The following is a 20,633-nucleotide window of genomic DNA, read 5'->3' on the forward strand; positions in this document are numbered from 1 at the left end:
TTGCTGAAGTAAGTATATACCCAAACTAATCTGATCCAGAAATGAAATGGGAATCTTGTGGAAGCTGCTTGAAAAATGTTACTTAATTGTTTTCTATATTGTATAATAATACAAAAAATCAAGAAAACCATAGAACAATGCATTATAATCATAGCAATATTTTGTTCAGCATCCATCATGAACCTCAGGATAAATTAAAGTCCGTAGTATGAAAACAAATTTCCAAAATATCCCATTTCTTGGCATTTATTTATGCTTTTGGTGGAGGAAGAAAGCATGTAGTGTGGTAATATTCAAGTAAATAATAGGGGATCTAAGGACGTTATGTTTGTTCACTCTTTGATGAGTATAAATAACAGAATATATACTTCTGCTAAGGTTTTTAATTTAGATAAACAAAAATTGGAGAAAAAGTATTTCTGGCTCTTAGTAACCTTATACCAGATATGCTTTCTTTACCATTAAATATGTTTTTGCTTTTGTCTTTTTTTAAGAGCTATCTTTGTAACATCTGTCTAGAAAAAAGTGATGTTTTTAAGGTATGCTTTGTGAATGTAATTATTTGATTAAATCTTCTTTCTAGAATTGTTACGGGTGATTAGGATTTGGTATATTATTTTTGATGAATAGTTTATTACAAAGATGTTTTCAGATATTTCAGTACTATTTGTGATTATTTTCCTGATGCCCACTGGTTAGGCCACTCACCTAAAATAAAGGAGATTTGAGACAAAATATCTTTTTTTTTCAGGCAAGGCAGGGGTACAAAGCAAGGTGTCCCATCTCTCCAAAGAGCATTGTAACCACTGGGCTATGGGATTATTTTCTCTCTCTTTTTGTCCCAATTAATTTTAACATACTTTATATCAGGGCTGTCAAATATATGGCACATGAGCTGAATCTGTCCCACAGAACTGCTCTGTCTGGTCTACTGGGCTGCCAGGGGGTCCCTGGAAGTTGGGGGAATGGGCAGGGGAGTGGGCTGCCTGCAAAATCCAGGGTCATTGGGCTGTTGTGGACATGACAATTGGAACTGGGAGGGCAAGCAAGTACTGATACAGCCCCCTTCACCACTCTGTCTGTTGTGACTGCTATGTCTGACCTGTTTGGCTACCAGCTGTGTGGGCCAGAGTTGGCCTGGGGACAAAGGTAAATGTGAAATCCCTACTTTATATGAAGCAGAATGGCTTTAACAGGAAAGGAAAAGAGAGAACACCACCACATAATACTCAATAGCTTCTTTGTTGACTGATATACCCCTCATTTTATCCTCCTTGCTGCTTTGTGAATGTAGCTTCTTGCTTATATTGAAAGTGCTCAGATTTTCTTTTGATTTCATTTGACTCAACATCGTTCCTAATTAATTGAAAATGTAAAACATTCGGCTTTTGAGCCAACACAAAATGAATGTTTTTGTAACTTTATTTGTTTGGGTTCCAAGCCAAAAAATCAGCACTCCAAATTACCCTACTGGCAATTACCATGTTTTTATGGAGGAGGTTCTCATTTTTAGATCTCAAAGCAACTTCCTCAGCTTTGAAGGTTCTTATTTTTGTTGTGGCAGATTTGCCCCTGGCAGCCTAGCATGCCAGCTTCAAGGAGACTCAAGGTGATTATTGGGGCAGTTCCCCTTTTCTACCAATCAGGTGATGGCAGGGGATAGGCTTGCCCTGCCCCTACCTAGGGGCAAGGCAAAGAGCTGGACCAGAGAGGGGACTAACACCTTCTCTGTGATTGGTCCGTTCGCTGCGGATGCTAGGGCTGGGAGGGACAGCCATTGACTGGGTTAGGAGAGCAGTCAGGGGGGCACTCAGGGGGGCTCGGGGGGAGTAGGCAAGGAATGGGGCCTGGCAGGGGTCCCCCCATGGTCCCCTCCCTCCTCTTTCAATCCCCATCCAACATGGCCTTTACTTACCGGCACAGAGTCTGGGTCCAGCTCCCTGTGGCAGCAAGCGGGGACTGCCCAAATCTCCAAATCTCTCTGTTAGCTCTTTGAATCTTTTCCCAAATCAATTCGGAGAGTTTCGAATTGATATGAACCTTTTTATTGGTTTCCTGATTCGAATTGGATTTGGAGGTTCAGCTGCTGAATCGGGCCGATTCTCCTCCAAATTTAATTAGCACCTGAAGCTTCACACAGCCCTGCTGGTTAGAGCGCTTAACTTCTAGCTTGAATGGCTTCCTGCAAACGATAATACTTGTCCTATTCTTGTGCTAAGTCAGTACTAATCACATTATAGACCAACTTTGTTTCAAAAGTATGTGCGGGACTATGGTAAATGCTAGTGCTGTAGCAATGGAATTTGTAACAATGCTACTACTTTTTACTGCTAGAACAAAAGTCCAGCCTCACTTGTTTTTCCTGGATGATTCAGGTTGTGACTCCCTCTCCGGTTCATAGTCCAAGGAATCGAAGATGCTGTAACTGGGACCTGTATGTCAGAGGGTAGAGGAATCATGGGAGTAACCGCCATGATGCTTAATCATTCCTCATGGTCGAGCTCTGATTTCTTCCTCCTTGCTCCTTCCCATGCTTCTCCTTTCCTGGCACAGGCTCATTTCCAGCGGCAGAAGATTCCATACCTAATTGCATGGTAGTTACTGAACTGCCTATTATGTACCATACTGATGAGGCCCAATCTAGTAAAGCACTTGAACATTGTCTCTGTTTTCAGGCCAGGAGTGTTCCCATCAAAATTTAGTGAAACTAATCGTGTGTTGAAAGTTGAGCACACTCTGAAGTGAAGATGAGGATTGGTACTGAAGTATGTTCATGCTGATCAAGTCATTTATTGTACACTTTGTCCATTGATAAACTGGCAGAGGGCTTCTGAGGTGCTTTAGGGCCTTTGTACACACCACAAAAGTGGCCTTTAAAGTGGCTTAAATGCTATTTTGCACCACTTTAATGAAGTTGCTATTTACACTGTCAGTGGCATATTGCACATTAAATGACTTTGGGACATAGCAAAATAAAACGCACCTGAGGTGTTTTAGTTTGCTATCTTAGTAGCCATGGAGGGAAGCACTGGGCTCTGTGCATCTCAGGGGCAGTGCAGGCAGCCCGTGCAGACAGCCCAGTGACAGCCCATGCAGGCAGGCTCCAGCAAAGGAAAAAAAAAGTGGTGAGCCTGATCTTTTTCTTCTTTTTTTCTCTCTGGAGCTTGCCTTCCTGCCTGAGATGTGCAGGGGCCCAGTGCCTCCCTCTGCAGCTGTGGTGACCCCCTGGGACCACCTGTAGGGGCCTGCAGGCAGGTGCCAACTGGGGGCGCTGCTGCTACTGTGGAGGGAAGCACTGCCCCGACCCCTGCAGCTCAGAGACAGCTTGGCCCACCAGCAGCATGCACTTCCCTTTCCCCTCCCCACACAACCGTGGTGTACATGCCACATGGGTTTACTTCAGTTTAAATTGAAGCAGGCTTTTTAAAAACCCACTGCTTCAGTTTAGGGAGAATTAAACCAAAGTAAACCCCTGTGACATGTACAAGCAGCCTTAGAGTTCAGTGGACAGTTTAGGGTGGATTTTCTTCATCATTTTTTCTTTGTCATGTTTCAGTTGGTGTGTCTAGATGAAACTTTTGATGCACAGTACATTAATTCTACTGCGCATTATTAATACATCATGGCAAAAACTGTGCTAATGATTAACGTGCATTAAGCATCACAAAAAGACTGTGTGCCATTGCTACTGCGCATTAGCACCAGCTACTGCACTTTTATGTAGTTTTGACTTTTATTTCCCTTGCAGTTTTGACTTTTATTTTTCTTCCACTGATATTAAATATTTCTGATCTTGCTCATATGTCATATTAGAGTTACTAAATTTAATGTGCTGTAACAATGGCACAGTACTGCACATGTAGCCACAACCAGTATGTCCCTAGTTTTGCTCTGGTAATAGTGTGAAATGCTGATTAAGAATGTACATCACTTGATTCCCATTTCTTCCCTATTCACCTATGTGCTTTATCCAATGCTTGCAGGTACTCAGGCTAGTCAGTAAGAGAAAGGAAGAGAAATTCATATACTTAGTTTTTAACCCAAACAAGTTACAATATTGTATTCCAAAAGTAACAGATTTATGGTTAACTTAGCAAGGGCTATATACAAAACAGACATTAGAAACTCTTATGGTTGGATGAGCTCCCAAGTGAACTTGTCAAGGAAAGATATTAAATACAAGTAACAGGTATGTTTCCAGAATAAATCTGTTTCAACTCTTAAATAAGGTTGGTGATAATTTTATGGTATGTTTAAAAGTATTAGCATCAGGATTTGCACAAAAATTTGTAGCATGACCTAATGGGTAATACATATATAGTGTCTTGTCTTATTGTGTGTATTTTTGTCTAATTGTATGATTTTCAGATGCTGTGCTGCAACATTCTACATAGTTGAATTCACTTTTATCTGACAATTGATGTCTGCTGCTGTTTTATCAGCTTATTTTTCTAAGCCACCAGCTAGGATAATGTGCTTGAGGGAAAATTATACCCTACATCAGTGGTTTTGTTGCAGCATGTTGTACATTATTGGTGATTTGAATGTACCCAGATAAAAATAGAAAGGTTAAGTAGTTTTCCAAGTGTTGATGATGTGAAACAGAGAAAACAGTGTCTGAACCATACTAATACTGGAGGGGGGGATTTTATGTTTGCACGTTGCTCTGAACTTTCAGTTTCAGGGCCGGTTCTTAACTAGTATGGATTTACAACTGTTTCTGGAACGTCTCTCCCCATCCATTTTCCTTTCTTCTAACACATTTTTAGGAGTAATGAGGCTATTCTAGGTGTCAGATCTGGTATACATATGCATATCCGGAAAGTGTTTTCCCCTAAGGCAGGTGTTATGGTTTTCTGTCAATTAGAATTAACTGTTTCAAAATGGTGATGATCTCCTGCAGTGGTCCTTTAAATCTGGCAACTAGTTGTCTAGTACAATGCTTTTAGTTTGAACTTTTATTTTTCTTCCACTAATATTAAATATTTCTGATCTTGCTCATATGTCCTTAGTAGATGGGAAAAATGCAATTTCTGCCACTGACGCATTTATATGATGTGTATTATTTTGGAAAGTATAATTTGTCATTTCTTAAAACAGTAAGACAGTATCTAATGAAAACAGCATGTGTTATAACATACAATCAGGACTCATAGTAGAGATGATATCTTTTATTAGACCAACAAGATTTTTGCAAAAAAAATTCTCTAATTGCAAGCTTTCAGGCACAAACACCCTTCATCAGGCATGGGAGAAAAGATTGTAAAAGTTCTCCTGGGTAGAAATGAAAGTTCATATTTCACAGGATTTCACACACGAGTCAATAGATGGAAAACTCCTCTGGGCAGTCAGTTAATAGCTGGGTCTTAAAAACCTTCATGGATAGAGAGTCCATAACTTGTCTTGTTATTCTGGTGCTTTACTGCCCTTCTAGTGAGAAATAATTTCCTAATATCTAACCTAAACTTCCCTTGCTGCAACTTGAGACCATTACTCCTTCTGTTATCTGTCACCACTGAGACCAATTTTTCTCCATCTGCTTTGGAACTACTCTTCAGGTAGTTGAAGGCTGCTATTACATCCCTTCTCAGTCTTCTCTTCTCCAGAGTAAACAAGCCCAGTTCCTTTAGCCTTCCTTCGTAAGTCATGTGCCACAGGCCCCTAACCATTTTTGTTATCCTCTGCTGCATTGTCTCCAATTTGTCCACATCCTTTCTGTAGTGGGGACCGCAAAACTGGACATGGTACTCCAGATTTCACCTCCCCAGTGCAGAATAGAGGGAAATAATCACTTCCCTCAATCTGCTAGCGATGCTCGTACTAATGCAGCCCAGTATGCCATTAGCCTTCTTTACAACAAAGGCGCACAGTGTTGGCTCCTCCCATCACCACTGCCCCCCCAGGATCCCAGCTCGGTCTGGGCTCTGCTGGTGCATGGACTTGACTGAGTCAGCGGTGAGGGCAAGAGTCATGACCCCAATTTAGAGTTGCAGCAAAAAAGGGTTGGGAGCCACTGATCCAGCATATCTACTACTCTTTCCAACTTTGTGTCATCTGCAAACTTGCCGAGGGTGTACTCCATCCCATTTTCCAGATAGTTAATGAAGATACTGAACAAATCCAGGTGCGAGATTGATCCCTGCGGCACTCCACTTAATACTGGCTGTCAGCTAGACAATGAGCCTTTGGTTTTACTACTCATTGAGCTCAGTGATGCAGTCAGTTTTCTATACACCTTATAGTACATTCATCCAACCCATACTTCCTTAACTTGCTTGAACAAATGCTGTTGGGGACTGTATCAAAAACCTTGCTAAAGTCATGGTATATCACATCCACAGCTTTTCCCACATCCACAGAGCCAGTCAGCTCATCATAGAAGGCAATCAGGTCGTTTAGGCATGACTTGCCCTTGGTAAATCTATGCTGACTGTTCCTGATTACTTTTTTATCCTCCAAGTGCTTAGAACTGGACTCCTTGAGGACCTGCTCCATGACTTTCCAGGGCCTGAGGTGGGGCTGACTGTCTGTAGTTCCTTGGATCCTCCATCTTTCACACCTTTCCTCACCTCCCTTTTGTTGGTAGCATACTTGTAGAAATCCTTCTTGTTACCCTTCGTGTCCCTTGCTAGCTGCAACTCCAGTTGTGCCTTGGCCTTCCTGACTTCATCCGTGCATGCTTGGGTAATACTTTTATACTCCTTTGTAGTTGTTTGTCCAAGTTTGCACTTCCTATAAGCTTTCTTTTTGTTTTTAACTTACTGAAGAGTTCCCTGCTAAGCCAAGCTGGTCTTCCTGCTAGTCTTCCTGCATAGTGGGATGGTCTGTTTCTACACCCTCAGTAAGTTTCTTTAAAGTACAGCCAATTCTCCTGGATGCCTTTCCCCTTCAGGGTGGCCTCCTAGAGGATCCTGCCCATGAGTTGTGAGTGAGTTGAAGTCTGCCTTTCTGAAGTCCAGAATCCATACTCAGATGCTTTCCTTTCTTCCTTTACTTAGTTTTCCTGAAAGAAGGCTAGCCTCTAGATGAGTTTCTTCTGTTTTTTATCCAGAACAGAAAATGGTTTCACATTTGTTTATATTAAAAAACAAAAACAAGCAAAAAGAACCTGTCTAATTATTTTAGGTTAGCATACAGAAACAAATGAACAAATAAACAAATGAACAAAAACAATGAACCAAGCAAAACTATAACTGACTATATCTTAGTGATTTATTTAATCCTAATTTTGGAGTTACTCATCCCTAACAAGATTAATGCTTCTCAATTGTTAAAATAAAAAGATGCCATTAATGAAGGTTTTAAAACCTGAGAAAAGAATGTAAAATTAGACTAATACCTGGACTTAATTATCAAGAAAAACTTGTTTTCCTATGTTATTAAACTATGCATTATCTTCAAAGTGAAGATACCAAAGAATAGATACCTTTTCTATAATAAAAGATATAGAGACATAAAGAACATTAAGAAGCAAGTTCAGTGCTGCATGTGAATAGGGGTTGAACAAAAGTACAAAAATATTTTATAAATACTGAATAAAAGGAGACTTACAACCATATACTGCATTTAATAAATCTTTGTCCAGCTAAAGGTCCTAGATCTTACAAACAACTAGATAAACCATCTGTATTAAGAGAGCTTTGAGATTTGATTGATTAAAACAAGATTTCATTGGCTGTCAGGAACCTGAAGCGTAACAAGTCTGTACAACCAGCTTCCTGTCAAAATGTTCTGAAATAGCATAATTTACACCATTTCTTCATAACAGAAGTCGGATGACAAGTAAAATTCTTCCAAACTTGCAGTTTATAAATCTTCTACGCTACTAATCAAAAGAAGATAGTCAAATCTAACTGAAACATAAACAGGCCAAATAATTTTCTCCAAAACTCAGCATGTTATTTTAAACAGCATATTATTAATGAAGTGTGGGGGAGTAATGAAGTATTATGCTGGGTCTTGGTATACCTGGAATAATTTATTTTGTACATTTTTGCATCATAGCCTTCTAAATTTGAACAAACAGCAATGTAACATTTAACTTTTACTGGAACATAGTACATAAAAAAACCTTGAGAAAATGTACTGCTAAAAACAATTGTTGTATTTAATAACTTCCAAGTTTGATACTGCTCAGGTTATTTTGCCATAGTGTACATTGGCTGAAAGATCCAGGAAAGGGCTCCTGTGGAGTAGAAGGGCAATTAATTTGGTAACATATTGGAGCTTAGGTTTAATTGATTTGCAAATGCAGCTGTGCACCTAATTTCATAATTAATGAAACCATAAAATGGTGAACAAAAGCTATTGTAAACTTAATAATGTATAACAGATATATTGGAATAAATTAGCAAGCATAGCTTTGCCACTTGAAGAATCTGTGGCAAAGTTTTAATATAGGAGATAGAGAGATAAAGATGTATAATGATTTTATTTTCTTTGGTTCATAATTCTAAGTGTAAAATGTGAGATTTTGGGCTATTGAACTGTGATCAGGGCATTGGCTCTAATTTCCAACAAAGTTAGCACAGCATTATGCAAGATAGAATATCTGTTCAGTCCTGGACTCTGGAGATTTCATCCTGAAGAAGTTCAGTTGTAGTGTTCACTGCCTCATGTGATTAAGTCTAATTTTAGTCCCATGTGGATATATTGCTGAGGGACATGTACCATATCAATTCATCTCCTGACAATATCACCTTCTTAGCCAAGACCCCTGTAGACCTCTCAGTGGATGATATGAAAACCTTCTATGCCTTAGTCTCTAGAACTACTAGGACCTGTGCCAAAATGCACCTAATTTTATAGTGCAAACTGGCCCTATGAGCTCAGCCCTATGTTTCTTGTACCAGTTCTCTTTTCAGTGCTTTTGACTTCGATTTTTCATCAAGTATTTCTTATTTAATAAGGATTTAGGTGTCTAATGACCTTTTTCTCTTACAAAATATTATATGTACATGTTTTTTGAAAATGGTTTTTCACTGAGACAATGGTATTATATTGGTATCTGTATTATGTTGATGCTGCTGCAAATATGAATATTAAATTTAAAAGTTTATGACATGTAATTGGTCTTTGTGCAGTGCCTTACAAATGATGGATTGTGATGGTACAAATCCAAAAACTATGGATCTGTGGAGGTTGCTACTGCATAGGAGATGTCCAGTTACTGCTAGGTAATGCTGGTTTTTAGTTTCTGGAGAATATAAAGGCAATAGAAGATAATGTCATTTATCTGTGAAAGTAAAGCAAGTTGAAATAAGTTATTTTTAGTACAAAAGTGGTAGCAAAAAATCAGAAAAAAGAGAAACATTTTACTTGTGGCCTGTACAGAGTCTGTTGGGAAAAAACCTAATGTTATTTAACCTGTGTTAAATATCTCTTAAAGATGTATACAAGCTGCTATACAGCTGTGCAATGAATCAGTCACTGGAGTCAGTGAATACTGTTGCTGTTATGTGACAAGGCAATTCATATTTTAAAAACCAGACCAGTGGCAAGAGGTTGGACGGTAGAAACAAATTAATAGCAGTCCTATTTGTTTAATCTTTATTAGCCATATGCACATAACACAGAATCCTGGACCCTCCAAGTCAGGGATTTCATACATAGAGTCTAATCCAATCTAAATGAAAACAGAATTATTTCATTGACTTAAATGGTACTGGACTGATGTTATAGACTTTACTCATGGCAATAAATTCTAATTCATTTGATTTTACTTTTGAATACAGGTTTTAGAGACAGAACTTATATCTTACTTGGTTTGATGAACTATATCCTGTAATTGAATACTTTTGGTAATTTTATTTCTTAAGCTCTTTTAGTTCTCCCTCTCTGTATCGTTATAGAAATGGAAACACATCTGTAAATGCTATGAACAGCTTACATTTCTTCTTTCCTCCAGTGATTATAGATTAATAAGTAAATTATGTAAAAGGTTCTAGGAAATTGCTGATGTATGAATTGAGAAAATTTTTCTTTGGAATCATAGTTTATTTTTAATACTCAATAGCATCTTGCTATAGACTAAAGGGAAATAATTTCAAATATGTCTCCTATCGGTAGAAATAAAACTGTTACAAGAAATGAACAAAATCAAAACGTCAAAGATTGATATAGCATTGCTAAAGAAGTAAAACAAATTCATAATACTAATCAGATACACAGATTTATGGTGAATGAAATGGACTAATTAATTTAGTAATGATAACAGAATGTTCTGACAGTTTCCTGGGATTAAAACTGTATAATAATTTTTCCTTATATCTGGTTTTTAAAAAAGTAATGCCTGTAGTGATCATCATGAAAAGCTAATTTATTAACCTTTCTCACGTCAAACTTTAAGAGGTAGTATAGTATTTCATTATTAGAATTAAAAATAGCTGTAGTATCACAGATAGTAGAAATGGTATTTTCAGTGGTTTAACTAAGGGAGGGGGACAAGGGAGGGCATCGGGTGTTTTCCATGACACGGACAGCCCTACCCAGCCTAGCCTTAGGGAGCTGGGCAGGCGCAGTCCCATGCCATGTTGTGTACAAATTGGGAAGGGAGTGAGTGAGGTGAGTGGAATGAGCCCACCACAGGCTTTGCCATGGGGGCTGCATCCTATGCCCAGAAGCATATCTGAGTGTGGCGAGGGAGAGGGGTAGGGAATTGTGCACCTAGACCAGCTGCAGGAAATCCATGCTGGCGGCACTGCTGCACAAGTGTGCAGTGAACCTGTCCCTCAGCAACAGCAGCCAAGCTCACACTGTTACCAGAGCACAGAGAGCTGGGGCAGGTAAAATTCTTCTACCCCTGCCCTGGCCTCTAATGGCCAGCATAGTCCCCTTCCCCCACTTGTTCCTCCTCCCTTCTCCTGCCCTGGGTGCTGAAATATCTTGCTACAACTCTGGGTGTTTTGCAGGGGTTTTTTTTTTTAACTGCCTGCTATTTCTATATATTTAGTACAAATGAATTATTTACCAGTGTATGTATGAAGTTCAACTTGCGATAAATGATGAAGAGATTCAGTTATAAAGAAATGTTTTCAGACTATATTTATCTACAAATATTTGTTTCCCTTTTTGGTCATTGCTTTTTTTTTATATCAAATAGGAATTTCATATATGTGAAAGTTTAAGCCTAATTCTATTCTATTGCTCCTATTCCTTATTTTTCTCTGCACATTATCCATTTGTGATAATTTACCTGCAATTTCTTTTTAAGTCAATATCATTTTAAGTTGGAAAAGGGAGATTGAATTACTCTGGGTGCATTTTATTAAGCTATCTAGCTACTAAAAATTCAGATAGATTACATATCTGTCACACTGAATGGTCAAGGTTACGTGTACAGGTAGAGGAGGTAGAACTATGTGTCTGGGACATGTGGGAAGAAGACAAGATGCAAAGGATGGAGTTTAAATAGGACACAACTTTATTAATTTAAATAATTTGTGATCTGTCTGGCAGTAATTCATATGGTGTAAATTACAATTTCTTCCTTAATTGTTTCCACCTAATGAAGGATTATAGTTAGCCTCTCAATCCTCCACAGCTGCTTTAACCTGTCCTCCTGACTTATTCTATTGGCTCTCTGTTGGCAGAAGGTGAAAAAATCCACACTGACCCAGTCAATGAAGCAGTGAAGAAGATTTTTTTCCCCAGTCCCCCCCGCCCCCCGCTTTCCTCCCTGCCCCCCCCAAAAAAAACACAACCCAAAAACAATACATCAAAACAGAGCAAAAGACCTGTTCATTTCATGGATACAAAGGCTGCTAATCTGGGATGAAAAAGGGCTCAGATTTGAAGGACTAGAATTGTGTCATTCCCCAGATGTGCAGGGGTCATTGGCTTGTGGGAGCTCTACTGACTGGCTTATAAAGTCAGGAGTTGCCTTTCCCTTTGTTTGCCTCACTCTTTCAACCTCTGTGGGACCAAGGACCATTTTCTCTCCCTCTGTCTCCATCTTTAAGGCTGCTGTGTTTTTGTGTTTTTTATGAAAACTTGGATCTTATGAGGAGGGCAGCTGAACCCTCTGAAAGATCATGCAGTTCTTTCTTATTCCAAATGCTTAAGAATGTTATTTAACCTGTGTTAAATATCTCTTAAAGATGTATACAAGCTGCTATACAGCTGTGCAATGACTTACATCAGTCACTGGAGTCAGTGAATACTGTTGCTGTTATGTGAAAAGGCAATTCATATTTTAAAAACCAGACCAGTGGCAAGAGGTTGGACATTAGAAACAAATTCTGGGGTGAGATTGATTTACTTAGGAAAATCAAAAACTATATTTCCCAGCAGACATGCAGGTACTTCATCCAAATGTGTTCTATTTTAATTGATGTGTATTTCCTTTAAATAATTGGAAGTGAAAAAAATTATTTGGGTGCCACAGGAGTGGATGGTTGTTCCGAAAGGGAAAGCCATTTCAAATAAGAATCAAATAATCACTATTTTCAGTGCATTCATATGGCAAAAATTCATGTCCTCTCAGTGAAGAACAAAATCAAAGGTTATACCATGTTAAGCAAATTTAAGATATACACTCAAACCTTTTTTATGAGTAACATTTATTTTTATTTAAATTTAACTTTGATGGATATTCTCAGGAAAAATGAAATGTGATTTTGCTACCTAGATTGAATATATATAGGATACTACCTCAGCTCAGTTTGAAACAACCAGCTGTTCTACAACTTTAACTCTGCATATTTTTTAGAATTTTTTATCTGTTTTTTCTAAAAAGCTTATTTGCTAGTAATGTATAATGAGGAATAAAAACTGTAAAATGGACTAAAATGGAATAAAATGGACTAAGTCAGAAGACAAAACATGACTTGGAAGGGACACATTACCTTTTTAGTCTATATTCTCTCTTGAGCATTAGGCTTCTTTGCAGAAAGTTCTGGAGAGCATGGTTTTTCCGACAAGTGTACGCTGCTGGTAAGTGCCTGGGAGAAGATTAAGGTTAAATAAGAAAGGTTTAAATAATTTGTACTAGAGTAGGGCATATGATCCAAATGTAGGTTGGTATGCTAGATACTGTACAAAAACATAATAAGAGATCAAAGGGATTCAAGCTCCCTAACTGTACTGCATCTCCGATGATGTGATCAAGAGCTTGTGACTCCATTGATACCACATATGGGTTCATCAGCAGGATCTACATTGTGTTATTGGAGAGACAGCCTTCCAAGCACCATACAGCACGTTGGATGTCCGGAACTATAACGTCCATCAGGAAGTTTTTGTCTTACTTGTCCCAAGTGTCACAGCAGCAAAATTTCCTGAAGAAGGAAACTAAATTTCACTTATCTTTAATGGTTAGATCTATTTTGGAGCTACAAGTGTGGGAGCTGCACTAATGTTGGAGCTGATCTTGTGTTCAGGTTTTTCAGTTTTTGTTAAGCAAACAATCACTCAGTAAAGATGAGCTGGACCACATGTTTGTCACACTAGGCCGATATACACTGTGGCAAAGTTCCTATGTTTTTCATAAAAGAGATTCCAGGGTTAAATGAAACCCACATGTTTTGTTCCACTGGATTAGAGAGGTGCATTACCCTCTGTCTTTCAGAAACACAAAATATGGTGTTTCCCTGGTATCATAAGATTTGGTGAACCCAGAGATCAGATAAACATTGAGATATTTCTTCCTGGAGAACTAGGGGAATTACATCCTTCATTTTATATCTATTGATTAATATTTAATTGAAGGTCAATCAAAAAAAGGATGCAAGCAAATGACTAAATCACCTGCAAAGAAGCAATGTCACTGGCTAAAGTAGTTTGACAAATGACACAAGTGGAATTTCTAAGAGTAATAATGAAGTTTAATACATAGTGATTGCACTATGAGTCAAAAGAAATGGTTTTACTTGAGATTAGCATTCACATTAACATGCTGCAGAAAAAAAAACCTTATGGAGAACATCTTTAACACACAACTTTAATACCTTTTGCATTACTAGTGAAAACAGTGGGAGGTATTCATCAAAGAGAAATAATCATTCACTTTTTATGCAATGTCATGAACCGTTTATTAGAATAAAATTTTTCAAAAATTGATTTGGTCGGAGTAGGGAGTAAGGACTAAAGTAATGAATGCTCTGCTAGGTAAATACTATGGATTCTTGTACCAGGACTGTTTCTGACTCCTCTTTAAATATCTATAGGTGGTGATTCTTCAAATACCAGTCTTTCATTTCCATTATCCCTTTTGTTTTTGACCCCCATTTATTCACATCAAAATCTTTGGCTTATTTTTTTTTTCTAGCTCATATCTTGATGTGCTTTCTAGTGAGATTTTGTATATTCCATCTAACTTAGAAATACCAGTCACAGATGAAACCAGAAAGGGCCAAAGTCTGATACTTCTGATAACTAGATGGTAAAGTAATTCAGTGCATTTTTAGGATTAGGCCTGCTGTGTGGGGATGCAAAACTTTTTTCCCCCATTTTAAAGAATTTTATGATAAGTCCTATAGTTTTGAATACTCATGTGAGCTGGTTCTCATTTTATCCAAATCTAGACACCTATTGCTCAGAAAAAATCAGGTAGATACATATTTAGAGATAATTATGTATATATGTGTTATGAAAGATCTCCGATTAGATAGACATTTCAGGCAGTTTTGCTTCTCTAAGAGGCACAACATCCATTTTCAAGAACAAAAAACATTTTTTCATTGTTTCTTTCAGTTTTTCTTGATCTTGTGTTTATTGTACAATGCAAGTCATCCTTTGACACTGAATCCCTATTCTTGTTGAGAACGGGGAAAGGGATACATAAAACTGCATAGCAGAATTGTTAGTATTGAAACACTGATGGTGTGTGGGGGGCATGTAATAATGTGTATGCTGTGCTAAAATATATTACAAATCTTAATGTTATAAACATACAGCATAATGTATGTATGTTCTTAATGCCAGTTCTCTGCTATTTTTTGTAATATTTTTGTCTTCCAAAAAATGTTTCAAGTCAAAGCAAATCATATTATACTTTGTACAGTTGGGATGTGGAGTGAGAAAGGATTAAGGGGTGTCACTTTGGTTATTTAAGTTACAGCTCTAAGTAGCTTGAAGGCAGATAATGTGATTGTGGGCAAATAGGAAATACTCAACACAATGGGATTGATCCTTTTCCCACTGGAATCAGGGAGAATACTGGATCTATAGACTTTATTAACAAGGCACAAACATCAAATTAAGGTTGTTAAAAAAAGGACAGGGAATTTCAAATGTTGGGGTGCTTCTCCACATTTTTGCATGCTCATCGCTGCAACAACTTAATTTAATTCTGTATTATTGTTCCTGGCATGTTATAAAGTATGCATTTTGGCAGTAGGAGGTCCATTACTCATTAGCCCGATGCCATGCTCTCTCTCCAGTCATTTTTATCCAGAGAGAACAATTCTGAGTTCTATAAATTAGGCAGTGAGCAGGCACTAATTCCCTTTAGGAAAAAGGAAACCTTTAATTTCTGCTAAAACTCTTAAGGCCAATGTAAAAACTCATTTCAACAGCATTTAACCCAAGTTTACTAGAGTTGGAGAACAGATTTTAAACAGATTTTAAAATCAAGGAGAACAGATTTTAAATGCTGGTTTGGAAAGTAATCAGTCGTTTCCCAGATGGTCTATATGTGACATTTCAGGAGTATGTATGTTAAAAATCCTGTGAAAGTATGTCCCCTTCTGTACTTGAATGCTTTGTCACCATCAGGCAAAAGCTTTCAAATGTGCTGGTGAGTCAGATAGCAGGTAGTGTTGAAGGAAAGCTAATTGACAACCTTCTGATTTGTATGAAACACAGCACTCATTGTTTAGCTCAAGGACTCAGGTGCTTTATTTTGTTTCCTTGTGTGTTTATTTTCATAGCTGACAAAGCTGCAAAACTTAATTTATTTAAATGTATTCTGGATTGACAATGGATAATCTCCTTTCAGTTTTACTTTTTTTGCACTGAAAAATAGTGTTTATAATGGATGAAGGCATAGTAATAGTGTTCAATACATTTTTATTACTTGTCGTCCCTACAGTTTTTTCTTTTTTGTTCTTGTCAGGTTAAAGATTGATATAACAGTGTGAACCGGAGCACATACCAGAGGCACATCTAGGATGTTGGACTAATGGCTTGCTTATAAATATTCATAAGCCATCTCATTTAGCTAGAGCTCTTGGGACTTGATTAAAGTAAGGGACACTGTTATTGCTGCTGTAGCTGTAAAGAGCCTGTATTACGACAGAGCTAGTGGCACCTGAATCTTGGGAGTCAGTGGTGACTGTCTGCAATATCTTCCAACAAAGCTATGTAGACTCTTCTATAGACCAAGTTGGGGGCAACAGATAGAATGAATTTCAAAGCAGCTTTCTAAGTCCTGTTTTCTAATGAGTATTTTGTGTTTGCTTCCAAAGGGCCACTGGAAGAGATGAACATGTAGATACTACTGTCTGTGCTCAGCATAATGGGAAGCAGTGAATGGAATGGAGCTTGTCTGCAGCCTTGAAAGCAGTCGTCCTGTGGACTCAGAGCTTGTCAGGGACACCTCAGTCACCAGAGGCATTCTCCTCAGAGCTCATTGAACACATTGGATTTTTAAAACTCTTTTAGATTGGAATTTGAGTTTCTTTCCTTGCAATTTTTAAGCAATTTTAAAATTCCATCAAATATACAGAGTGGAGCAATATAAACAGCAACAATGGGTGACATGACAAATAGCGATTTCTATACCAAGAACCAAAGAAATGAGGCCAACCACGCAGGAGATTTTGGGTGCACACTGGAGGAATTGCGCTCCCTCATGGAACTTCGAGGAACAGAAGCAGTAGTAAAAATTAAAGAGACATATGGGGACACAGAGGGGCTCTGTAGACGTTTAAAGACATCACCAATAGAAGGTAAGGGAGTTTTGCTTTCTTGATTTAGTCACAGATTCTGTACAGTACTGGGGTTCTTATAATGACCTTCCAGATAAAGTGAATGGTCAGTGAAATGAATTTTCTGTCACTCTTCACTGGAATTCATACAGCATTTTCATCATTCCTATGGCAGAACTCCACAGCTAAGGGGGAAAATACTTCAGAAAGAAAATAGGAGAGAGAAATAGACAACCTCTTTGTCAAATATACGTAGTTGTTAAAGCAAGTGTGAGAATATAAATAGTATTTTATTCAGTAGTTTATTCAGGTTTTTAAATGAATTAGTTCTATTTTTAAAAATAAGTAAATAGATGAGAAATTCAACCCCAAGCTGATTTACTTTGTGTTTTGTTTTTTTGGATGAAAAAGAAGAATTGCTTTGAAGGGATTTTAAAATAATATGGACATATAGAGACAAAACATTAACTTTTAGGATTTGGCTATGACTACTGCACAAATTAATAAACATTATATATTTTTGATTACTAACCTTGACCTCTCAACACACTGCAGATATTTCTATTTACATTATTAATATTTTAGCCTAATTGTTTTCTTCTTGATAACTACTAATAATCTGACTCATAACCTTTTGAAGATGGTGTACTCTTGTAAATATCCTTGGACTGCTATACCAGATTAGAATGTACTAATCATAGCTTCTAATACTAACTTTAATGGACCATAACACATTAGGTTGGTAATACTGACTTTGAACCTATAGTATGTTTACCTTTGTCTTATATTGTAATGTATCCAAGACAACTCTTTTTTTTCCCCTTTTCAGGGGGATAAAAATATTACTTAAAGGTTTGATTATCTCACTCGATTTAGTAATTAGCTTCTTGTTTTGTTAGACCTGAAAACCCTGAAGTATTAGTAGTAAACTGCAGTGGTAAACATACCATTTAATTGTAATGTCATACAATGTGTTATCCTAAACTTATACCAGGAAAATGATATTAGGAGAATAGCAACCAATTTTTATTTTTTACAGGAAAGATACATTTCTCATGTTTATTCTAAATCTTTATTACAACTGTGCTACACTTAATGGTATTCAGATGTGCAGTCTTAGAAATGATCAAATGACAATTGTCATAATAAAAGTTTAGACTAAAACATGAAAAATGCCTGTTTATGAATGATAAACTAAAGTAATGCCATATAGTAGAACCATTCAATAAATACTAATAGAAGTTTGGTACTACTGCTAAGGTTCAGCAACCTGTTTGCCCATTAAATGTTCATGAAATTTTATGGGTGAGCTTTCTCCGCATGAATAAGTCACCAGAACTTAACCAGATTCAATGGAGCAACAGCAATTTTACTTCTAGAAAACCTCATGCAATTTGTACTTCACAGGAAGTGTTATTTGCACTATCTGCACAATATACAGCAGCAAAATAATTTAATTCCTCATACCAGAGCAGTCTGTATGGATCCAACCAGTCTGGCTGTGCTGTCTCCAGCAGTAAATCTATATCTGATACTACAGATAAGGTAACTAAGCCCTCGTGCACCTAATCTTTTGTTCATTAGGGAAAAACTTCTCCAGCTCCAAACAGCAATCAGCATATGCTTTGAATCATGAAACCTCTGTAGTGTTTTAAATTTTTTAATTACCTCATCTAAGAGTTATTACCGATAAGTTTTAAACTTTATTTTTGAACTTTTTTCTTGGAAAAAAATATTTTGAGATATGAATTCTACTGACCAATTGTATTTCATGTAGAGAGTGCTTTATATGCTGGGGAAGCTATCTGTATGAAATCAGAATAAAATAAAGGGCTCTGTCAAATTTAAATGCATTTTTAAAAATAAATCTTTATTCATTCCATCCAAGTTTACTGTTCTGTAAACTCTAGTAAAGAGGGATATAACACAAGTAAGAAAACATATTATCAATGTGTGTTTTGCTATGGAATGAAGAAAACAATTGGTGGAGTTACCTGCGGATTTGTGAGTTTCACATCTGTCTGCTGATATGACTTAACAGCATCATTGTGTGTGAAGGATGTATTCACCCCATCTCACTTAGCCCTCAGGGGCCATCTTCCCAAAGTCTTGTGCCTCACAATGATCTCCGCAGCGTACTGCTTTAACCAATCCAATTTCAACAAAACCAGGCTGGTAGAAATTCCACTATCACCAGCTTGCTTGGTTTTTACTGACTCAAGCTGCAGTTTCCACACAGGACTCATGAGATGGGATACAGTATGCATTAACCTGGTCTACCTATCCTCTCCCATCAATAAATTTATGTTAAGGAAAGATCCTGTGTTGGGTTAAGTGTGCATGCTTCAGAGACTGCTAACTATGCACAGATCCAGGAAGCAAGAGCAACTTTAAAATGTCCACTGTGATTTTGTTTTCATGAAGCGTTTACAATTTTATAGAATATATAACAAGTGGGTACAAGATTAGACAGAAAAAAAGTTTCACATGAAAGTTGGCATTTAAATTTGAGTTTGGTAAAATGGCATCTGATCTGAGTCCACCTACTTGCTTGATGTCATAAGAAAGTTATAAGCTGTGACTAGTGAATGGATTTGTCACCTCCTTTCATATGTTAATATTTGATATAACACTTGTATACCAAGGAAAAGCTACATAAAAGTGCCAGTTTGAGGACACCCCCCCATGTGACGTAGGTAAGAAAATGCAAGCATACCTTGCCTTGGTCTATGTTGTGGTGCACATGCTTTCTTGACTCTTTGAACTGTGGTTACTAAATATGTAAATTATGCTAATGCAGTATATGTATTGAGTTTCTTTAATATTATACAGTATAAAAGAAATTTGCTTCTTGAACATGTAATATACATATCAGATGTCTTCAGACTTTTGAAAATGTTTATTGATCTCATGTTTCCTATGTGTTCCTAAGTGATTTGTTGCACTAACATATAACTTTATTCTGTTGAACAGCTATAATTTAGAGTTTTCTCAAAAAGACTGTGAGAACACTTTCAATGGAAAAATATAAATACCCCCATCTTGCACTCTATTTCAGAATATTTTTAATTTAATTCAATTTCATTTGTATTTACTTGGGATGGTGCAAAAAGTAAAGAGATTCCAACTGTCTGTTAGTCAACGGAGGAAAGCTGTTCTGATAGTTGTATAAGTTTCCATGGAATCTGAGTCTCTGAGGCCCACTCAAGCATAGTGATACCTTACAATGGAGGAAAGGCTGCTGATACAATGTGATGAGGTAGTTGGAAGAATACCAAGTAAGACTGAAGTTGTATTCCTGTCTGAAATTGATGTATTTCACCGATATCTTTATGCAGAATATACCAATACAAAGTATCTGGCATATTTTTCTTTGTGTGGCAAAAACATAAGGTCACTTTAAGAAGTTACCTCATTATTTAAGTGAGAAATCGTGTGAGACAAAGGCCAGGTATAGACATGACACTTTTATCAGTATAAGTGTCACGGGATGGGGGTCCTTGAGGATGACTGTTACCCCTAGGGCCCCTTGACTGTGCCAGTTTGGCCCGATGGGCACCTTCTAATCCTGCCCACCACATCTTGATGTATTTGTAATATAGGGAGACTTCCTTCACGTCCTGTTGGACACGGTCCTGATGGATTTCCTTGAACCCCATGGGTCCTGAACCCCTTGTGGGTCCCATTTTAAAATACGTGTCCCGGGGCACCCCAGCCTTATGGGCTTTATGTGTGGTTCCAACCGCCCCTTTACCATGCCCCAAG

The 20,633-nt window shown here is 37.5% G+C and overlaps 1 protein-coding gene across 6 annotated transcripts in view; it reads left to right on the forward strand.

Moving 5' to 3' along the window:
* ATP2B2 (ATPase plasma membrane Ca2+ transporting 2) overlaps positions 1-20,633 on the forward strand; it is a 1,084,469-nt gene that overhangs the window by 554,263 nt on the left and 509,573 nt on the right. For all 6 annotated transcript variants that reach the window (XM_090021539.1, XM_090021533.1, XM_090021535.1 and 3 more), the window contains exon 4: positions 16,407-16,889. In XM_090021539.1, coding sequence (XP_089877665.1) covers positions 16,691-16,889 — 199 coding nt within the window. In that variant the 5' untranslated portion in view covers positions 16,407-16,690. The remainder of the gene's footprint in view (positions 1-16,406; positions 16,890-20,633) is intronic.

Source organism: Crocodylus siamensis, chromosome 11, assembly GCF_052110815.1.
Source record: "Crocodylus siamensis isolate JL-2025a chromosome 11, ASM5211081v1, whole genome shotgun sequence".
Classification (NCBI taxonomy): domain Eukaryota; kingdom Metazoa; phylum Chordata; order Crocodylia; family Crocodylidae; genus Crocodylus; species Crocodylus siamensis.